The sequence below is a fragment of the Cololabis saira genome, chromosome 17 (assembly GCF_033807715.1).
Source record: "Cololabis saira isolate AMF1-May2022 chromosome 17, fColSai1.1, whole genome shotgun sequence".
NCBI classification, from domain to species: Eukaryota; Metazoa; Chordata; class Actinopteri; order Beloniformes; family Belonidae; genus Cololabis; species Cololabis saira.
This window is the reverse complement of record NC_084603.1, coordinates 1,284,205-1,305,164: the sequence shown is the minus strand read 5'-3', so window position 1 is coordinate 1,305,164 and position 20,960 is coordinate 1,284,205. Positions and strand designations below refer to the sequence as shown.

Here is a 20,960-nt window from a genome sequence, read left to right as displayed (position 1 = left end):
TATAATATATTCTGAAACAGGTCCACAGATGTTCCTGAGAGGGGAGGGTTAGTGGGGGCAGAGCCACCTTGTTTACATTCCACCAGGGAGATTGTGACCAGAGCGATCGGCCAAAAACCGCCCTGTCAAGGCCAGATTATAGAATCAACAATTATATTGAAAACAGACAGACTCAGTAATTTTCCGTCTGCCTTAAGTCTCTGGTTCATCAATGGCGACTCCAAACAGACGAATTTGTGATCAATTCCCGCCAAGCCGAGCTTCCAACTTCTCCAGGGTCTTATCCATCTTACCAATGAGCTCAAAGACGCCGCCAGCCTGAGATTCTGTTCAAGAATCACATCCAGCTTACGGCTTTGCTCCCCTAACGTTAAAGTCTGAGTGTTGATCACCTTGCTTGATCCTTCAGCCACGTCCGGCAGCTCTGAAAGAGCCAGAACAGCTGTCGACGACTTACGCGTTTGTCGGTACACCAGGAATCCCCCTTCTCCTATCAAGAGAAATCCTGCTATCATAAATCCAATCATGAAGCATCTTCAACGTCCTCGACAGACAGAATCACCAAACACAACGGTTTCCAATATTTGTAGGAATCCATTCTGTACTACGTGCACTTTTAGTTTGAATCCTACGCTCTCTTTTATAAATGAGGCCCCTGGTCGTCATGGTGACCAGCATCATGACCTCATGTCTCTGTTCTCAGCACTTCCTGCCGCGCTGGAAATGTGAGCAGCTGATTCGCCAAGGAGTCCTGGAGCACGTGGAGTCCTGACCCGGTTCTGGTTCTGGACCCGGTTCTGGAGCACGTGGAGTCCTGACCCGGTTCTGGTTCTGGACCTCCAGTGAAGCTTCTGTTTCCAACGTTTGTCTGTGTTTGTATTGTAACTTTATTTGTTGATGTTTTAATGATGAAATAAAAACCTTTTTAAACTTTAAAGTCGAGTCTCAGATGATTAAAAACATAATTTATTTATTCAACTTTGGTTTGTTCAGAGATCAGAAAAACAGACGAACAGAGACGGAACAGGAGACGAGCTACTTCCTGTCCTGATGTCACCTGTGCAGGTGTGGAGGCCCCGCCCACAAATGTGTGGAGGCCCCGCCCACTCCCGTGGAGGCCCCGCCCACACACGTACAGGCCCCGCCCACACACGTACAGGCCCTGCCCAGATAAAACCATAAGTTTGTCAGCGTGATGTCATGGTGTGGAGGCCCCGCCCCCTCAGTGATCACGTGATCTGTGACATCATCATGGGCGGTGAGGACCCTGAACAGTTACCGTGACGACGCTGCAGGAATGTAGCTCGTAGCTTCAGCTTCATGACCTGCAGGGGCCGCTGGCTCTCGGGGGCGGAGTCAGGGGGAGAAGGAGGCGGGGCTACAGGTCCAGGGGGCGGGGCTACACCAGGGGGCGGGGCTACAGGACCAGGGGGCGGGGCTACACCACCACCTCCCTCAACAACCTCCCCATCACCTCCAGCTTGTCCTGCAGCAGCAGGTTCTGGGCAGGGGGCGGGGCTAGAGGTCCAGGGGGCGGGGCTAGGGGACCAGGGGGCGGGGCTACATGTTCAGGGGGCGGGGCTACACCACCAGGGGGCGGGGCTACACCACCACCTCCCTCAACAACCTCCCCATCACCTCCAGCTTGTCCTGCAGCAGCAGGTTCTTCTTCTCTGCTTGTTTCTGCCGCAGCTCCGTCTCCGTCAGCGCCGACACCAGCTGAGAGTTTTCTACGTAGACGTCCTTGAGGACGACGGAGAGACGGGACGACCGGGACACCTGGGGGGGAGAGAGGGTTAGACCGGGACCAGGACCTGGACCAGGGGGACCAGAACCAGGCCGGGACTCACCTGGTCCTGCAGCTGCTGCAGCTTCTCCTTCAGAACCAGACGGTTCCCCTTCAGCTGCAGATCCAGATCCTCCACCCGGTGCTGCAGAACCAACGAGGCCTTCTGGGACTGGACCTGGAACCAGAACCAGAACCACACCAGACCTGTTACTAGAGACCCCAGAGACCCCCCATGCCAGGACTGGACCTGGAACAGACCAGACCTGTTACCATGGAGACCCTGTGAAGTTAATTAAACTTCTGAATGAGTTTTGTCCTTATAAACTATCACAGGCCACTTCCTGAGTTCTGTCAGGGGGTCGACTGTCCGACAGCTGTCCCGTTGTCTTTAAGGTTAGCTAAGGGTTAGCTGGACCATCTGTTGAAGACCCCCATAGAGTTCCTGTTTGTTTCTGCATACCACAGATTAGTTCCTCTTTAACTGAAATGTCCCATGTGTGTCTTTGTAACCCCAATTTCTGTCCATTGTCTGTCTATACACTGTTGACTATCCTTATATGGTCATTCCTGTCACAGTTTTCTCAATAAAAAGCTTCATGCGAGGGGAGGGTCTTTGGGGAAGCATTTGCTGTCAGGGGCTCTGCCTCTGTCAGTGTGCTCTCCCCCTCCTGCAGGAGCGCCTTAAAGATCATTCTACAGTCTCTGTGTCTTTCCTGGTTAGGAATTTATTATGTTGACTTAGGGACCCAACAACCCCCAGAACTGGACCCCCCAGAACTGGACCCCCCCAGAACTGGACCCCCCCAGAACTGGACCCCCCAGAACTGGACCCCCCCAGAACTGGACCCCCCAGAACTGGACCCCGCCAGAACTGGACCCCCCAGGAACACCAGGACCACCTTCTGGGACTGGACCTGAATGTGTCATGGAAACATTCTAACATTATACACTTTCTAATTAAAGATCAACAGCTGTTTTATACTAATACTAACGGGTCAGAGAGGAACTGGTAGTGAGGGATGTGGAGGATGTGGATGCAGATGCAGATGCAGATGAAGGTGAAGGTGTTGGTGTTTTCTATTTTGTACTGTTTGTCTTTCTCTAGGAGAACTAGCACCGATGTGTCGGATCCAGGAGACACAATTGCATTGAATGACCACAGTTAGGTCTCCTGTCTTTCATGCAGGGGGGGCAGGATTTCCAACAATAACCATAGTTTTAATGATCTATCAGGTCTGACCCATTCATCCCATATAAAAGAAGAACCAACATGTTTCCCTAAGACTGGACTGTCCATGTGATCAATATCAGTTAAATAAACTCTCCTGATCAATATCAGTTCAATAAACTCTCCTGATCAATATCAGTTAAATAAACTCTCCTGATCAATATCAGTTAAATAAACTCTCCTGATCAGTTAAATAAACTCTCCTGATCAAGATCAGTTAAATAAACTCTCCTGATCAAGATCAGTTAAATAAACTCTCCTGATCAGTTAAATAAACTCTCCTGATCAAGATCAGTTAAATAAACTCTCCTGATCAGTTAAATAAACTCTCCTGATCAATATCAGTTAAATAAACTCTCCTGATCAGTTAAATAAACTCTCCTGATCAAGATCAGTTAAATAAACTCTCCTGATCAAGATCAGTTAAATAAACTCTCCTGATCAGTTAAATAAACTCTCCTGATCAAGATCAGTTAAATAAACTCTCCTGATCAGTTAAATAAACTCTCCTGATCAAGATCAGTTAAATAAACTCTCCTGATCAGTTAAATAAACTCTCCTGATCAAGATCAGTTAAATAAACTCTCCTGATCAGTTAAATAAACTCTCCTGATCAAGATCAGTTAAATAAACTCTCCTGATCAGTTAAATAAACTCTCCTGATCAATATCAGTTAAATAAACTCTCCTGATCAATATCAGTTAAATAAACTCTCCTGATCAGTTAAATAAACTCTCCTGATCAGTTAAATAAACTCTCCTGATCAGTTAAATAAACTCTCCTGATCAGTTAAATAAACTCTCCTGATCAGCACCAGTTTAAATAAACGTTGGTATCTCGAGCTCACCGGTGTTGTAGTTTTGTTAAGGACCAGAAACCCGGAGACTGTTGGGGGGGGGGCTGATAAGAGATGATTGATTTGAGGGAGGTGTGTGTGGTTATCAGCAAGTGTGTGTCTGTGAAGCGATGAGTCCGTGAACTTCTCTCAGAGCTGCTCTCAGCCAAATGTCCTTGATGTTATCAGACGACTCGGTCAGTTCTGAAACAGGTCCACAGATGTTCCTGAGAGGGGAGGGTTAGTGGGGGCAGAGTCACCTTGTTTACATTCCACCAGGGAGATTGTGACCAGTACATTCCACCAGGGAGATTGTGACCAGTACATTCCACCAGGGAGATTGTGACCAGTACATTCAACCAGGGAGATTGTGACCAGAGCGATCGGCCAAAACCGCCCTGTCAAGGCCAGATTATAGAATCAACAATTATTTTGAAAACAGACAGACTCAGTAATTTTCCGTCTGCCTTCAGTCTCTGGTTCATCAATGGCGACTCCAATCAGACGAATTTGTGATCAATTCCCGCCAAGCCGAGCTTCCAACTTCTCCAAGGTCTTCTCCATCTTACCAATGAGCTCAAAGACGCCGCCAGCCTGCGATTCTGTTCAAGAATCACATCCAGCTTACGGCTTTGCTCTCCCAGCGTTAAAGTCTTAAAATCTGACCCCCCAGGACCAACACAGACCCCCCAGGATCTGGTTCTGGTCTCTGGTGTTCTGACCTACCTCTCTCTTAAAACCTCGGGGTGACAAACCGCCTTAGTAGCCACTTTCCTTTTATTCTATATCATTGATTTTTACTGTCTGCATTACTTTCATACTTTTATTTCCCACATTGCTTTTATTCTATATCATTGCATCTAAATGTTTCTAAATGATCATCTTCATCTCTTACTCTTATTTGTTGTTATATTTATCTTTCTATTTTTCATTTGTTCTTATCATGTCTATATTTAATCATGTTTTTTTACTGCTGTGAAGTATTTGCTGCCAGTAAAATATACAGTCACATTCTGCTGCTGCACTGATGGTTGGACTGGAAACTACAGTACTAATATACTATACTATACTATACTATACTAACAGTAGTGGAGTATTTTTTCCTTTTTATATTCATATTCACTATTGCTTTTATCCTATCCTAGTAATTGTTCTATAAAGGAACTTAGAACTGAATTCTGTATTATATCATTGCACCTAAATGTTTCTATATGACCATTTTTATCTTTTAATTAGGGCCCGAGCAGTTCCAAAACGTGCCCCAAAAGTCTACAAACTTGGCACGTCCCACGTGGTGAGAAATTACGTATTCTGATAGTGTCAAAAAGGGGCGTGGCTAACCCTAACCCTAACGGCTCAACAGCGCCCCCTAGAAAACTTTGGTCCTCAAGCCCCACAATACGGTTTGACGTACATGCAGGTAAATCGGTACACACCTGTATCATGTCACAACTTAAAGAAAAGTCTCTTGGCGCCATGGCCCAAACCCAACAGGAAGTCGGCCATTTTGAATTAATCGTGTCATTTTGGCACAATTTCTTCCATTTTCACATGTCGTACTTTAAGGAACTCCTAGCAGGATCCACATAAAACTCGCTGAGGAGACACAAAAGACGTTAACGGTGAAAAGTTATAAAAATCCTGAGTTTTCGTGAAATGGCGTGGCCGTGGCGCCGCGTCAAACTTCAACGCTAAACAGGAAGTGATACTAGTAGCTGATTGGTCCATATTTTATAGTTCCTATTTTCTGCCATAACTTTTGAATGGTTTGACATAGAGAGTCGTGGGTGGTGTCATTGGACTTAGTTTTGAGTCTTTCACCTTTATTGCTTGCAAAATTCAGCAATGTACACAAATGGGCAGCAGCCCCCGTGGCACTCTCCAAATTTCTGCAAGGAAATTGTCTAGTTTTTTTTTTCATTTTCCGGCCAGATTTCAGTTCGCTACTCCTCCTACAGATTTCGGAGGACCCAGGCGCATCATATATCAAAACGTGTGTCTCGATTGGGAATAGTGTGCTATGACATTTGGTGTTGAAATTCCCATTTTTCCCAAAGTTATTCCCAAAAAAACAGCCAAAAAACAAAGTGGATGGGAGGAGGTAAAAAAAAAAGAGCAAAAATTCACCTTTTTTCTGAGTCACCTAACTTTCTCATACCTGCACATAGAAATGTCATTCAAACTTTAAAACCGAGGAAAACTTCTCTTCTCTCCAAAACCTTTTTCCTAAGATGTACCCTTTTCAAAATATGAGCACTCAAGCGAGGACTGGAAATCACTTTTTTGTCAAATCTAGAGTGCGGGTGTCGGTTGGTAGAGTGTGAGAAACAGTAAAAAAATAACCTGAATTTTTATTTGTAACTCGAGCTCACGGCCAAACCGTAAAAAGGAGACGAATAATCTTTGGTCAGAATGTAGACATAGGTGTTGGGATTCATAAAATGTGACTTTGACAGGCTGTGGGTGTGCACAAAATTTAAACGGGGGGGGGGGGGGGGGGTTAAAGCGCCGCCAATACCTGTCTCAGTTCCCATTCACTGTAATGTAATCAAACGTTTTCTTCAAAATAATCTCACTCTGTCTTCACACTGAGCTTACTCACTCATTTTAAGGAATAACTGAATAAAATTAAGATTGTCAGAATCTGCCGGCTTCTGTGTCTCTCACGATGTTTTCGTTTTTCTGCTACGAGCTACGGTTTGATCACAATTCAGAGTTATTTGAGACCTTGTCAGAAGCCAAATTCTGGGTTTTTCTCAGAGCCAAACGTGAGGTTCTAGTTGCCGGGGCAACCAGAGCTCAGCTGCTGACTCATTCAGCCAGAACTGGTCACATGACTAAGTCACAAGTCTTCATATACTTTAACCTGAACGCTGGAGACGCCTAAAAGAATTCTGGGAAATCTGACCGCTTCTTCTGATTGGTCGATATGTGATAGTCTGATAACTTTTACATGGTTTGACATAGAGAGTCGTGGGTGGTGTCATCGGACTTAGTTTTGAGTCCTTCCCCTTGCTGAAAAATGCAGCAATGCACACAAATGGGCAGCAACCCCCGTGGCACTCTCCAAGTTTCTGCGAGGAAATTTTCCAATTATTATTATTATTATTATTATTATTATTACCATCTTGATGCGACTCTGCTGGACCTGCAGCTCCAGCTCCGCCTCCAGCTTCTGGCTCCGCCTCCTCTCCTGTTCTAGCTCCACCTCCAGCTGCTGGCTCCGCCTCCTCCCCTCTTCTAGCTCCGCCTCCATCTGCTGGCTCCGCCTCCTCTCAACCTCCAGCTGCTGGCTCCGCCTCCTCCCCTCTTCTAGCTCCGCCTCCAGCTGCTGGCTCCGCCTCCTCCCCTCTTCTAGCTCCGCCTCCATTTGCTGGCTCCGCCTCCTCCCCTCTTCTAGCTCCTCCTCCAGCTGTGCCTGCAGAAGCTCCGCCTCCTCCTTGAGGCCGCCGCCCACCTGCAGCCGGCTGAGGGCATGGCCAAGCTCCTCCCCCTTGACGACGTGGAGCTGCGAGCGCAGAAGCTCCGCCTCCGTCCCCATGGCAACCAGCTGCTGCTGCAGATCCTCCACCTGGAGATGGAGAGACGGCAGGTTCAGAGGTCAGGTGGACTCACCTGAACGACCCGGGTCAGGTCACATTCATCGTCTATGAGAACTAGGGCTGAACGATTTTTGAAAATAATCTAATTGCGATTTTTTTCCTCAATATTGCGATTGCGATTTAATATGCGATTATTTTTTCAAGGTCCTGTTCTCATGTATTTTTCAACTACACAAGCAATAAATCAGTCTGTTTTATAATAAACAATGTCAGATTTATTTAAAGCACAGATTACAACAATAAAGAAAACAAATCTGTGTCTTTACCTCTTTAACACGTCTACACACGTCTGTACACATCTGTAGTGTTATGGGTCGTTCTCTGAACCCAATCACACGACACCAAACCGGGATAAACTTTAACCAAAACGAGGAATTGTTTAATAGAAAAACAGAAAAACTCCCACAGGAACAAAAAACCTTCCTCACAGGGAACTCAGAACTTCTTCATAAATAACTCAAAAATCACAGAGAGAAAAAAACCACCAGCAAACTAACAAACAAACCAACAAAGCTCAGAGTTAACAAAACCAACCAGCAATGAACAACTCGCAGCTCCGCTGTTTAACTTAATTCCTGATGAGCTGTCGGGCTGCAGGTGGTTTAAGGCTGATTTATGGTTTCGCGTTACACCAACGCAGACCCTACATCGTAGGGTACGCGGTACGCGCAACATACGGCGCGTGTCGCCGTGAAGCCTACGGCGTAGGCTCTGCGTTGATTTAACGCGGAACCATAAATCTGGCTTCACAGCGCGACTTGACTATCCGCGCCGGCGCGCGCCTGGCTCGTCACCGCGCGCAGCTCCTCGCCACGCCGACTCCGCGCTCATATATTTAATACATTTATAAAGCCCATATATTTATAAAGCCCCGCCTGGCCCGAGCCCTAACACTGAGGCCATGGTAGATAGGTTACAGGCGGACACGCGGCACTGTTGACTTTTTTTCGCTGCCGGCTCTGCTCACTCGCAACGTGACCAGATCACGTGACTGGTCAAATCGCAGCCTTTGCGGTTAGAAAATCTTGTTTTATCACATTGCGATATTATCGCAAATGCAATTAATCGTTCAGCCCTAATGAGAGCTGCTGCAGAGGCGTCGGGGGCAGCCCGTCCAGAGCGTCAATTTGAAGTTGAAAAATCAGCGGCGACAGTCCGGTCCAGTCCAGTCCAGTCCAGTCCGGTCTGTGATGTCACATCCTGACCTGCTGGTTTCGTTCCTCTGCGTCTCTCTGCAGCTCCTCCCTGCTAAGCTCCGCCCACTGCAGCTTCAGCACCGCGCTGCTAAGCTCCGCCTCCAGCTGTGATTGGCGGTTCACCTGAGGAGAAACGGGTGGAGTCAGAGGTGAAAATGCATAGGTTTTTGTTGCCATGGTAACAAGCCCCATAGGATAGAATGGGACAATTTGGCTTCAATATCTCAAAAGTTGTAAACAACAGCGTAATGAGACCTCAGTATGTTGTAGTCCACATCGTCCCGAGTCTTTTAACGTTGGATCAAAGTCTCTACGATATCGCGTTGCCACGCAACAAGCATCCAAAGTTCCGTTAGCATCAAAATGAGCATAGTTGAATATCTCAAAAACCGTAATAGCTAGCATGATGAGACTAAAATATGTTGCAGTACAACGCGTCCCGGGTTTGTCAATGTTGTCATGATGTCTTTACGATAAACCGTTGCCTAGCAACAATCGTCCAAGATAAAATGGAAATTTCTTAAAAATTGAAAGTTAAATATCGCAAAAACCGTAATAATTAGCATGATGAGGTTGTACGGTCCATTAGAGCCAATCGGGCCGAGTGTTTGTAAATTTGAACGATGTCTCTACGATAAAGTTCGGCCGAGCAATAAGCGTCCGAATTGTCGCCTTTTTTTCTTTGCTTTTTGGCATCTAGCGTTGCCACGGTAACACTTTTGACAGAGAAAAGTAATGCCCATCAAGGCACGATGGAGACGCATCCAACGATGTCTGACATGCATGGGTGCATTGTTGCGGTTTTGGACAATTGCAATATGGTCATGCCAACAACAATAATGACGTCAGCTGGAAGCTCCGCCCCCACTCCGAGGCCTGGGCCACACCCACCGAAGCCGCCGCCTCCTCCTCCTCCCTGGAGACGGTTGCTAGGCGCTGCTCCTCCTCCCTGGAGACGGTTGCTAGGCGCTCCTGCAGCCTCCGGACCGACTCCAGCTGCCCCTGCAGTTGGAGACTCAGCTCCCCGTTGGAGCTGCTGAGCTGCAGGTTCCTGCTGCTCAGATCCAGAACCTGCTGACGGAACCGCTGGTTCTGGAGGAGAGAAGAAGGACGGGGGTTACCCATGATGCACCAGCAGAAGAACGGGGTCCCTCATGATGCACCAGCGGAAGAACGGGGTCCCTCATGATGCACCAGCAGAAGAACGGGACCAGAACCAGGTACCTGGTCCAGGTACCTGGTTCTGGTACCTGGTCAAGGATCTGTGTTGGGCCCACTACTCTTCAGTCTGTACATTAAAACCTCCCACAGTATTGTGAGGACGTGGAGCTACAACTCAATGCTGACGACACAATCTTGTACACACATGTGAAATCAGCTCAACAAGCTGCAAGTGGGCGGTTCCCCCGGGGGAACAGGAAGTGGGCGGTTCCCCAGGAAGTGGGCGGTTCCCCCGGGGGGACCAGGAAGTGGGCGGTGTGAGGTTAATCAAACTTTTGAACTTGTTTTGTCCTTATGAAACCATCACATGCTTTGTTAACAGATGTCAGGGATTTGTTCTCCCTGGTGGCTAAGTTGAGCCATGGGAGTTCCATGTCTCAACAGGAGGCAGGCAGGGTATGGTACATCACCAGGACTAAACTAAATAACTTTAAAAAAAAAAATTGTAGGAGCTGTCTAACCTGTTGCAGATACAACACGCAAGGCAATATGAGACCTAAAAGAGGTCAGTGTCCCCAAGGGACCTATCCATTTGAAGTTATTCATTTGGATTTCATTGAGTTGTCCAGAAGTGGGAATACTTGGAGTGAACTAATGGCAGTGTTAAGCTAAGACTCAGGGAAACCATGGAAGAAACTGGAAAACCATGGCCTGAATGCCGGCCATTAGTCGAAATGTACATGAGAATCGTCACGCCCTTTGGGTGGTGCATGGTCGCCCGTTCCAACTCCCCTCTATGGGACGGAAAACCATGGCAAGAGAAAACCGAAGAGGCAGATCCACTCTCGATGTGGATGAGTGAGTTGTTTGCTGGAAAAATGTTCAAAGTTCTTGTGAGCTGCTGGTTTCTTCTCTCTCTCTCCTAAGCAGGAACTGCTGAAACTGGGTGACCAGATCCTGATTCGAGTGGTGAAAGGTCATCACCCCGTTGGGACGGCCCTTTTGCTTTCCAGATTGCGACACCGACAGCAGTAAAGGCTGCTGAACGATCTACGTGGGTTCACCAGTCGCAGTGAAAGCTAGTAGAAAAACTTTCCAGACCCTGAGTAGGCCGGAAGTCGGACGGTATCAAAACCCTTGTCCGCTGAAGAGCTCACCTGACGCCTACTCACCAGCCACGGGCCTGAAGAAGATGACTACCCCAAACTGACTGGCTACAACAAGATGGAGAGGAGTCCGAGAGATGGAAGAAACTTTTCCACTAATGAGTCATGCTGACATGTTAGGAATTGTTCCTCAAACTCTTTACTTACATTGTTGTTGTAATTTAGGAACACTGCTGTATGTTCATCCCTGATGAAACTGGTGCTGAATGTAATGTTACCAAGGCTATAGCCGAATTACGTCAGTTAGTCAAAGTCGTGTCAGAAGACAGACGCTCAGCAGGTACCACCTTTTGGGTCCTGGCTGACTTCCGACCCCTGGACTGACATAATGACTAAAATTATGATTCCGATAATCACTGTTCTGATACTGTTCTGTGTTTTCACTACCTGTATCATTCTGTGTCTCCGTGCAATGGTCCAAAGGTCCATTGCAAACTTCCTTAGTGCAGTATTCTGAGGTCTATTTACCGACAACTCCAACGAACTCTAACTGATGAAAAGGATGTTTATGATGACACTGGAATGTAAACTGTTTCATTTTTTTTACTGTGAAGTGTGCTTTAAAACGTGTATGTGTTATGACCCTTTCTTTTCAAAGTTTCAAAAGGACAAATAGGAGGGAATTGTGAGGTTAATCAAACTTTTGAACTTGTTTTGTCCTTATGAAACCATCACATGCTTTGTTAACAGATGTCAGGACAGCAACTTCCTGATATAGACAAGGGTTTCCTTGAGGTTAACTAAAGGTTAACTGGACGCATCTGTTCAAAGACCTCCAACAGAGTTCCCGTTTTGTCCGGAAGGCATTTGACCCATGGGTTTTAAAAACTTTAAGCTTCTGCATACCAGATTACTTCCTCTTTAACTGAAAATGTCACATGTGTGACCTTTTAACCCCGATGTCCTCCCATCGTTCACTGTTGACCGTCCTTATATGGTCATTTCCTGTAAAAGTTTCTTAATAAAAACATCATGCAGGAGGAGGAGCTTTGAGAGAAGAGAGAGGAGTTCTTGAATGAGGGCCACTTTGCCCTGCAGCTCCTCTGCTCTCCCCCCTTCTGCAGAAGTGCGTTGAAAGTCATTCCAAGGTAGTCTCTGTGTCTTTCCTCGTTACGAATTTATGTAAATGTTGATTTGGGACCCAACAGCGGTTCCCCCGGGGGGACCAGGAAGTGGGCGGTTCCCCCGGGGGACCAGGAAGTGGGCGGTTCCCCCGGGGGACCAGGAAGTGGGCGGTTCCCCCGGGGGACCAGGAAGTGGGCGGTTCCCACCTCTGCCTGCAGTAGCTCCTCCTCCTCTCTGCTCCTCTGGTGCTGAAGCTCCGCCTCCTCCAGCCGCCGCCTATCAGGAACAAGGAACAGGTGTCAGGTGACGGGTCGGGTGACGGGTCAGGTGACCACTGAGGGACCCACCCCCAAACCCCCGCCTCACCTGTTCTGGACTTGGTCCTCTTGCAGGTTCTGGACCTGCTGCTGCAGAACCTCCAGGTTCTCCTGCAGGGCCCGGTTCTCCGACCGAACCTCCTCCATCCGGGTCCTGGGGAGAGAACTACAGTCGGAACCAGAACCAGGACCGGACCGGTGGTTCTGACCAGACCAGGGTCACAGAACCAGGATCTGATCCACGTGTGTCGGTTCTGTCGGAGGAACTGAACTGGTCCTGGAAAGTCCTGGAGGATTTTTAAATCCTGGACTTTTGTTGTAGATTCTGTTTCTGCCAGTTAGAGTTTAGTCCGATAGAAGCGGCTGCTACATGCTGTATGTAACCTGGAAAAAAACTACTAAACCTGGGAAAGATTTTTTTTAAACCTGGAAAACCTTTAAAAAAAAACCTGGAAAACCTTTTAAGAAAACCTGGAAAACCTTTAAAAAAAACCCTTAAAAAAGACCTAGAAAACCTGGAAAACCTCTAAAAAAGACCTGGAAAACCTTTAAAACAGACCTGGAAAACCTTAAAAAAAACCTAGAAAACCTGGAAAACCTTTAAAAAAGACCTGAAAAACCTTAAAAAAAACCTAGAAAACCTTTAAAAAAGACCTGGAAAACCTTAAAAAAAAACAAACTAGAAAACCTGGAAAACCTTTAAAAAAGACCTGGAAAACCTTAAAAAAAACCTAGAAAACCTGGAAAACCTTAAAAAAAACCCTGGAAAACCTTTAAAAAAAAACCTGGAAAACCTTTAAAAAAAAAAACAAACCTACTTAACCTGGGAAATGTGCAAAACTTCCCAAAACTCCACAACAGTCAGAACCACAGCACCGGACCAGGTGACCCGGGTCCAGTCCTGTGGTTCTGACCAGACCCGGGTCCGGACCGGCGGCGGTTCTGGCGGCGGTCGTCAGTCATGCAGGTTAATCAGTTAGAGGTGCAGCAGTGCATTGTGGGGGATTCATTCAGGATGCAGTTAGTCGGGTCTGGACCGGGCCGACGGAGGTTAGTCCTGGTTCCGGTACCAGGTCCTGGTTCCGGTACCAGGTTCTGGTTCTGGGTCTCATGCTGCACCAACCTGTGGTTCTGACCCGGGTCCACCAGGTTCTCCAGGTCCAGAACCAGGTTCTCCAGATCCTCCAGCTGCCGACCCATAATGCTCTTCTCCCGGTCCCGGTCCTGCTGGGCCGACCCGAGCCGGGCCTGGGAGTCCTGCAGGGCCCGGTCTAGCTGCTGGTTCTGGTTCTGGGACTCCTGCAGGGCCCGGTCCAGCTGCTGGTTCTGGTTCTGGGACTCCTGCAGGGCCCGGTCTAGCTGCTGGTTCTGGTTCTGGGACTCCTGCAGGGCCCGGTCTAGCTGCTGGTTCTGGTTCTGGGACTCCTGCAGGGCCCGGTCTAGCTGCTGGTTCTGGTTCTGGGACTCCTGCAGGGCCCGGTCAAGCTCCTGGTTCTGGTCCCTCAGGGCCCGGTTCTGGTCCTGGTTCTGGTCCATAAGGGCCCGGTTCTCCTCCTCCATCTCCAGGATCTGGGTCGACAGCTGGTCGGCCAGCCGGGTGTAGGCCCGGTTCTCCTGGACCAGGTTCTGGTTCTGGTCCTGCTGGGTCCGGGTCTGCTGCAGCTCCTGCTCCAGGCGTCGGGTCAGAACCTCCTGGGACTCCAGCCGGGCCTGCAGGTGCTGGTTCTGGTTCTGCAGGTCCTGGTTCTGGTTCTGCAGGTCCTGGTTCTGGTTCTGCAGGTCCTGGTTCTGGACCTCCAGGTCCTGGTTCTGGACCTCCAGGTCCGAGCAGCGCCGGCCAGAACCTTCCAGAACCTCCTGCAGGCGCCGGACCTCGGCCCGGTTCTCCTCCTCCCAGAATGCACTCTGCTGCTCCGCCTCCTGCCTGCTCACAGAACCAGGGAAACGGGTCAGAACCGGATCACCGGGGTGGACCGCCGGATCGGACCGGGTCAGAACCGGGTCGGACCAGTTCACCCAGATCACACGTGGTTCCATTCTGGGACCGCTTCTATTCAACATCTATATGCTACCGCTAGCTCAGATGCTACCGCTAGCTCAGATGCTACCGCTAGCTCAGATGCTACCGCTAGCTCAGATGCTACCGCTAGCTCAGATGCTACCGCTAGCTCAGATGCTACCGCTAGCTCAGATGCTACCGCTAGCTCAGATGCTACCGCTAGCTCAGATGCTACCGCTAACTCAGATGCTACCGCTAACTCAGATGCTACTGCTAACTCAGATGCTACCGCTAGCTCAGATGCTACCGCTAGCTCAGATGCTACCGCTAACTCAGATGCTACCACTAGCTCAGATGCTACCGCTAACTCAGATGCTACCGCTAGCTCAGATGCTACTGCTAACTCAGATGCTACCGATAGCTCAGATGCTAGCGCTAACTCAGATTATGGAACATCATAACATTTCCTACCGTACTTATGCCGATGACACACAACTTTATATTTCAGTGTCACCACATGAAAAGTGGAAAATGAAAAAACGTATTATGGGATGGACATTTGTGTCGTTTACGTGAGGACAATGTGTGACGTTCCTGCTTTGGGTGTTTTTTCCAGGTTTGAGACTCTGTGCAAGTTTTCTAAGGCCACGTTTCCACGTAGCTGGTATTTATAAAAACAGATATTTCCCCCTCTACGTTTGTAAAATTCCCATCATTTCCAGGAACCTGCATAAATATCTGTTAAGGTGCTATGAGCAGCCAAACCTACAGGGGGCAGTGTAACGAGAAGATAAAGTCATGCTAGCCAATCAGAATCCTGGAAAAAAACATCAACAAATGACACGAGTAACTTCCAGTTACTTCCAAGATGAACCAGAGTCTTTGGTTTGGAGTGACAGAGAAGTGGAGTTACTTCTCAACATTTTGACTTTTGTCTCAAAAATGTGACTATTCTCAAAATGTTTACTTTTGTCTCAAAATTTCAACTTTCTTCTCGACATTTCGACTTTTTTCTCAAAATTTTTACTTTTTTCTCAAAATTTTTACTTTTTTCTCAAAATTTTTACTTTTTTCTCAAAATTTTTACTTTCTTCTCGACTTTTTTCTCAAAATTTCGACTTTTTTCTCAAAATTTCGACTTTCTTCGCGACATTTCAACTTTTTTCTCAAAATTTCGACTTTTTTCTAAAAATTGTGACTTTTTCTCAAAATTTCGACTCTTCTCAAAATTCCAACTTTCTTCTCGATATTTCGACTTTTTTCTCGACATTTCGTCTTTTTTCTCAAAATTTCTCAAAAACAGATATTTCCCCCTCTACGTTTATAAAAATCCCATCATTTCCAGGAACCTGCATAAATATCTGTTAAGGTGCTATGAGCAGCCAAACCTACAGGGGGCAGTGTAACGAGAAGATAAAGTCATGCTAGCCAATCAGAATCCTGGAAAAAAACATCAACAAATGACACGAGTAACTTCCAGTTACTTCCAAGATGAACCAGAGTCTTTGGTTTGGAGTGACAGAGAAGTGGAGTTACTTTTAAGTGTGACTTTAGAATATAAAACAGGTAAAATACAAGAAAATATTGACGGTTACAAACTAATTGTAACCACAGGTGTCACTCATGACGCTGGTGACGTTTCTGTCTCATAATGTGACGTTCTGAAGCCTAAATGTCCGTTTCTCTCTGTTTACAAGCAAACGTGAAGACGGAGGTTTGAAAAATCTACACTTTGGCCGGAGTTTTCAGAAATGATGGTTTTTGGAGACTTTGAGCTTCGTTTTCGTGTAAACGAACGAACAAAACGCATGAAAACACCAGCGTTTCTGATACGTGGAAACGGGGCCTCAGTTCACCTGTTTTAGTTGAGAGTAATGTGTGTAATTTTGGCTGATATTGCTACTGTTTCAACATGTAATGGCCCAGTAGATCCAAAGCAGGAACGTCACACTTTCTTCAAGAAAACCACGCTCACTCCACCGCTTCACCTGGACAGAAACAAAGTGGGGGGTTGTAGACGTCATCGTGTCATAATTAACCCGTTATGCCTTTCTGCACAAACCAGCACTAACAACTGAGAATATTTTCACTTGTTGGTGTCGACACCTGTCACTCAAACATGTCTGACCAACGGGGAAGCCCCGCCCACTGGGAGATGTTTGTGTCAAAATGATTTAAAAAACAAAAAATCACTTCAAAAACCTGTAAAACCAGAACTTTAACTTTAACGTGGGTCCAGTCCCCGGCCCCGGTTCTGGTCCCGGTCCACCCACCTGGCCTCCAGAACCTCCCGGTCTAGTTCTAGTTCTGGTTCTAGTTCTGGTTCTGGTCCCGGTCCACCCACCTGGCCTCCAGAACCTCCCGGTCCATCTGCAGCCTCAGCTCGGCCTCCATTTGGTCCTTCTCTGCTCTCAGGTTCTGGACCAGGTTGCTGATCTCCCGGGCAAAGTTCTGCTCCAGCTCGGCCCGCTCCCACTGCATTCTGGGAAACAGAGACACAGCTGCTGAACCGGGTCAAAGTTCTGCTCCAGCTCGGCCCGCTCCCACTGCATTCTGGGAAACAGAGACACAGCTGAGCCGGATCAGAACCTGGAGGAAGAAAAACAAGATGCTCTGCTCCCACTAATCCCCCGGGACTCCTGGGGGGTCTAGTTTTTTTTTTTCCTTCCGGCTCTCAGTGAAGGCGGACGCTTTTCTGCTCCTCTCCCTCCCTATCTGCCCTGCTACTGCTTTTGTCCTGTCTCGTCTTCAGAGTCTATTCTTTTCACTCCTCCCAAACTCTACAATCATGGAATTGATTAACTGGTCTCTCAGCACAATCGACCAAATTGTTGCGACAAGAAGTCAGGGGGTAAGGGAGCCCTCCTGCCCCGATGAGACATTTTTTGCCGGATACACAATGGATTCCTGGAAACATTGGAAACCGTTGTGTTTGGTGATTCTGTCTGTCGAGGACGTTGAAGATGCTTCATAAATTGGATTAATGATAGCAGGATTTCTCTTGATAGGAGGAGGGGGATTCCTGGTCTACCGACAAACGTGTAAGTCGTCGACAGCTGTTCTGGCTCTTTCAGAGCTGCCGGACGTGGCTGAGGGGATAAGCTCTGGACCAACACTCAGACTTTAACGTTGGGGGAGCAAAGCCGTAAGCTGGATGTGATTCTTGAACAGAATCGCAGGCTGGCGGCGGTTTTTGACAAGATGGATAAGACCTTGGAGAAGTTGGAAGCTCGGCTTGGCGGGAATTGATCACAAATTCTTCTGATTGGAGTCGCCATTGATGAACCAGAGACTGAAGGCAGACGGAAAATTACTGAGTCTGTCTGTTTCCTTTCTTTCAATATAATTGTTGATTCTATAATCTGACCTTGACAGAGCGGTTTGGCCGACCGCTCCAGTCACAATCTCCCTGGTGGAATGTAAACAAGGTGACTCTGCCCCCACTAACCCTCCCCTCTCAGGAACATCTGTGGACCTGTTTCAGAACTGTACCGAGCCGTCTGATAACATCAAGGACATTGGCTGAGGAGCAGCTCTGAGAGAAGTTCACACACACTTACTGATAACCACACCTCGCTCAACTCAACCCCTTCCCGGCCCCCCCTCTTATCAGCCCCCCTGACAGGACGCCGGGTTCAAGGGCCACGCTGCCTCGGCCCTCACTTGGATGAACTGTGCCGGGATCCCCCCCCGACTTGCCCACCCCCCATATCCATGCAAGTTTGATGTTGTTTTGTTGTGTGCATGTTGCTTTTCTGTGCTGAGGTGTTTTTTTGCACCTTGACACTAGGTATTAATACACAGTGTGAAGATCCTTTTCTTTCCCTCCTTCCCCCCATCCCAGTGTCATCCTTGCTCTAAAAAATGGCGTCCGTATTAATGGTGCCATCGGTGTGAACCGGACTCAAGTTCTCTCGTCTGATTTATGTCTGACTTGGCAATAAAGCTTTTTCTGATTCTGATCAGAACCTGGACCCCCCAGGACTCCTCTGGACCCGGATCAGAACCGAGCTGAGAACATCAGGGAGGATGTTTAACCCTGGATTCAAACTGAAAGTGTCACAGCGTCATAGGCGTCCGGCTGCCATTCATTGTCTATGAGAGCTGCCGGTTCTGCCGGTTCTGCTGGTTCTGCTGGTTCTGCCGGTTCTGCCGGTTCTGCTCACCTGCGTTCCTGCTCGTGGCTCCGCCCCCCTCCTGGTTGGGTCTGCAGTCGGGTCAGAACCTCCTTCAGCTGCTGCACCTCCTGCTCCGACCGGGACTTCTGCTCCTCCAGCTCACTGATCTCCAGCTGGACAGGAGAGATCAGAACCGGGTCAGAACCCCCAGACCTGGGTCAGGACCAGGTCAGAACCGGGTCAGAACCCCCAGACCCGGCCCTGAACCCGGGCCCTGGTCCTGCTCACCTTGAAGGCCTGGCTGATGTCCTTCCTCTCCACCTCCAGGCTCTGCCTCATCATCTCCAGGCTGCGCTCGTAGTAGTTCACCTGGAAACAGGGGGGGGTTAGTTCACCTGAGGACAGGGGGGGGAGGTTAGTGTGAGATTAATCAAACTTTTGAACTAGTTATCCTCATGAAACTATCACATGCCCTGTTAACAGCTGTCCCATTGTCTTTTGGACGCATCTGTTCAGACTTCCCGTTTTGTCCGGAAAGCATGTGACCCATTGACCCTTTGTGTTCTTTTTAAAACTTACTACTACCATACCAGATTAGTTCCTCTTTAACTGAAATGTCACGTGTGACCTTTTAACCCCGATGTCTGTTACCTCCGTATGTTTCCTGTTTTCTTCCAATTGTCCATTGTCTACCTTATATGGTCATTTTCCTGTCAAATTCTCAATAAAAAGCTGATGCAGAGGAGGAAACAGCTAAGCATTTCGTCGAGAGCATCCATAGAGAGCCATGTTGCTCTGCAAAGCTCCGACTTTGCTTCCCTTTCTGCAGAAAGCGAGAAAAAAGTCAAAATGTTGAGAAAAAAGTGGAGAAAACAGTCGAAATGTTGAGAAAAAAGTCCAAATGTTGAGAAAAAAATTGAAATGTCGAGAAAAAAGTCGAGAAAAAAGTCGAAATGTTGAGAAAAAAAGTAGAAATTTCAAGAAAAAAATCAAAATGTTGAGATTAATGTTGAAGTACAATTTCGAGAAAAACGTCGAAATGTTGAGAAAAAAAATTGAAATGTCGAGAAAAAAGTCGAGAAAAAGTCTAAATGTCGAGAAAAAAGTCGAAATGTACAATTGTTTGAGGACAGGGGGGTTAGCTCTCCGGGCCTGCGGTACCGGCCCAGAGGGCCCAGCCTGGTGGTCCCGGTGGTACCAGTGGTCCCGGTAGACCCAGTGGTACCAGTGGTCCCCTGTAGACCCGGTAGAACCCTAACCCGTACCTGTGTCTCCATCTGGATGTGCAGCTGCTGCAGCTCCTGCTGCTGCTGCTGCTTCATCTGCTCCAGGGCCAGTTCTGTCTGGATGCTGAGGACCGAGGTCCGGGCTGGAACCGGGTCCGAGGTCTGGTCCGGGACTGAGACGTGGTCCGGCATCGAGGCCCGGTCTGGCGCTGAGACCTGGTCCGGAACCGAGGGTGGAGCTGAGGACAGAGGGGGGGGGGGGGGGGGGGTTACCTGCTGGTTTCTGGGGTCCAGGTAAACCTGTCTGTGTGTGTTTATGTGTGTGTGTGTGTATGTGTGTGTGTGTGTGTGTGTGTGTGTGTGTGTGTGTGTGTGTGTGTGTGTGTGTGTGTGTCTATACAGGAAAATTAGAATATTGTGATAAAGTTCTTTATTTTCTGTAATGCAATTACAAAAAATAAAAATGTCATACATTCTGGATTCATTACAAATCAACTGAAATATTTAAGCCTTTTATTATTTTAATATTGCTGATCATGGTTTACAGTTTAAGATTAAGATTCCCAGAATATTCTAATTTTTGGAGATAGGATATTTGAGTTTTCTTAAGCTGTAAACCATGATCAGCAATATTAAAATAATGAAAGGCTTGCAATATTTCAGTTGATTTGTAATGAATCCAGAATGTATGACATTATTGTTTTTGTAATTGCATTACAGAAAATCACAATATTATAATTTTCTGAGACAGTCCTGTATATGTGTGAGTATACGCGTGTGTACATACATATACTGTATATACGTATAGGTGTGTGTATGTGTATGTGTGTGTGTGTATCTCACCAGTTCTGTCCGGCTGCAGGTTCTTCTGAACCTCCATAGTCGAGCGGCGCTTCATGTCTGAGTCTGGAAACACAAACACAACTCAGGAGGAAGTTAAACACTGTGTGTGTGTGTGTGTGTGTGTGTGTGTGTGTGTGTGTGTGTGTGTGTGTGTGTGTGTGTGTGTGTGTGTGTGTGCGCGCGCGCTCTCCTCCACCTGATCCAACCTGAAAGTCCTGAAAGTCTCATGTTTGACTCAAACCTGCTGGTTTGGTTCTTGTAGAGGTGATGATGTCATCACGCTGGCCCCGCCCACTCTTATGGTTATTTAAATCACTGGTCTCCAACCTTTTCTGAACCGGACCGGTTTAATGTCTGACAATATTTTCATGGCCCAATCTAAAGATGATCGGCATTAAAAACTGGTATTTTCTGT

The 20,960-nt window shown here is 47.6% G+C and overlaps 2 protein-coding genes across 3 annotated transcripts in view; one reads left to right on the top strand and one right to left on the bottom strand.

Annotated features, from left to right (window-relative positions):
- gins1 (GINS complex subunit 1 (Psf1 homolog)) overlaps positions 1-915 on the top strand; it is an 8,662-nt gene extending 7,747 nt beyond the window's left edge. For both annotated transcript variants that reach the window (XM_061745482.1, XM_061745481.1), the window contains one exon: positions 704-915. In XM_061745482.1, the coding sequence (XP_061601466.1) occupies positions 704-772 (69 nt within the window). In that variant the 3' untranslated portion in view covers positions 773-915. The remainder of the gene's footprint in view (positions 1-703) is intronic.
- Positions 359-20,960, bottom strand: part of ninl (ninein-like) — a 52,804-nt gene continuing 32,202 nt past the window's right edge. Inside the window, exons 18-30 of the mRNA XM_061746033.1 lie at positions 20,546-20,608; positions 19,742-19,941; positions 18,765-18,845; positions 18,525-18,649; positions 16,703-16,840; positions 13,483-14,283; positions 12,409-12,513; positions 12,249-12,318; positions 9,542-9,742; positions 8,660-8,773; positions 6,977-7,423; positions 1,851-1,964; positions 359-1,779 (exon numbers count right to left, since the gene is read on the bottom strand). Coding sequence (XP_061602017.1) covers positions 1,603-1,779; positions 1,851-1,964; positions 6,977-7,423; positions 8,660-8,773; positions 9,542-9,742; positions 12,249-12,318; positions 12,409-12,513; positions 13,483-14,283; positions 16,703-16,840; positions 18,525-18,649; positions 18,765-18,845; positions 19,742-19,941; positions 20,546-20,608 — 2,636 coding nt within the window. The 3' untranslated portion in view covers positions 359-1,602. The remainder of the gene's footprint in view (positions 1,780-1,850; positions 1,965-6,976; positions 7,424-8,659; positions 8,774-9,541; positions 9,743-12,248; positions 12,319-12,408; positions 12,514-13,482; positions 14,284-16,702; positions 16,841-18,524; positions 18,650-18,764; positions 18,846-19,741; positions 19,942-20,545; positions 20,609-20,960) is intronic.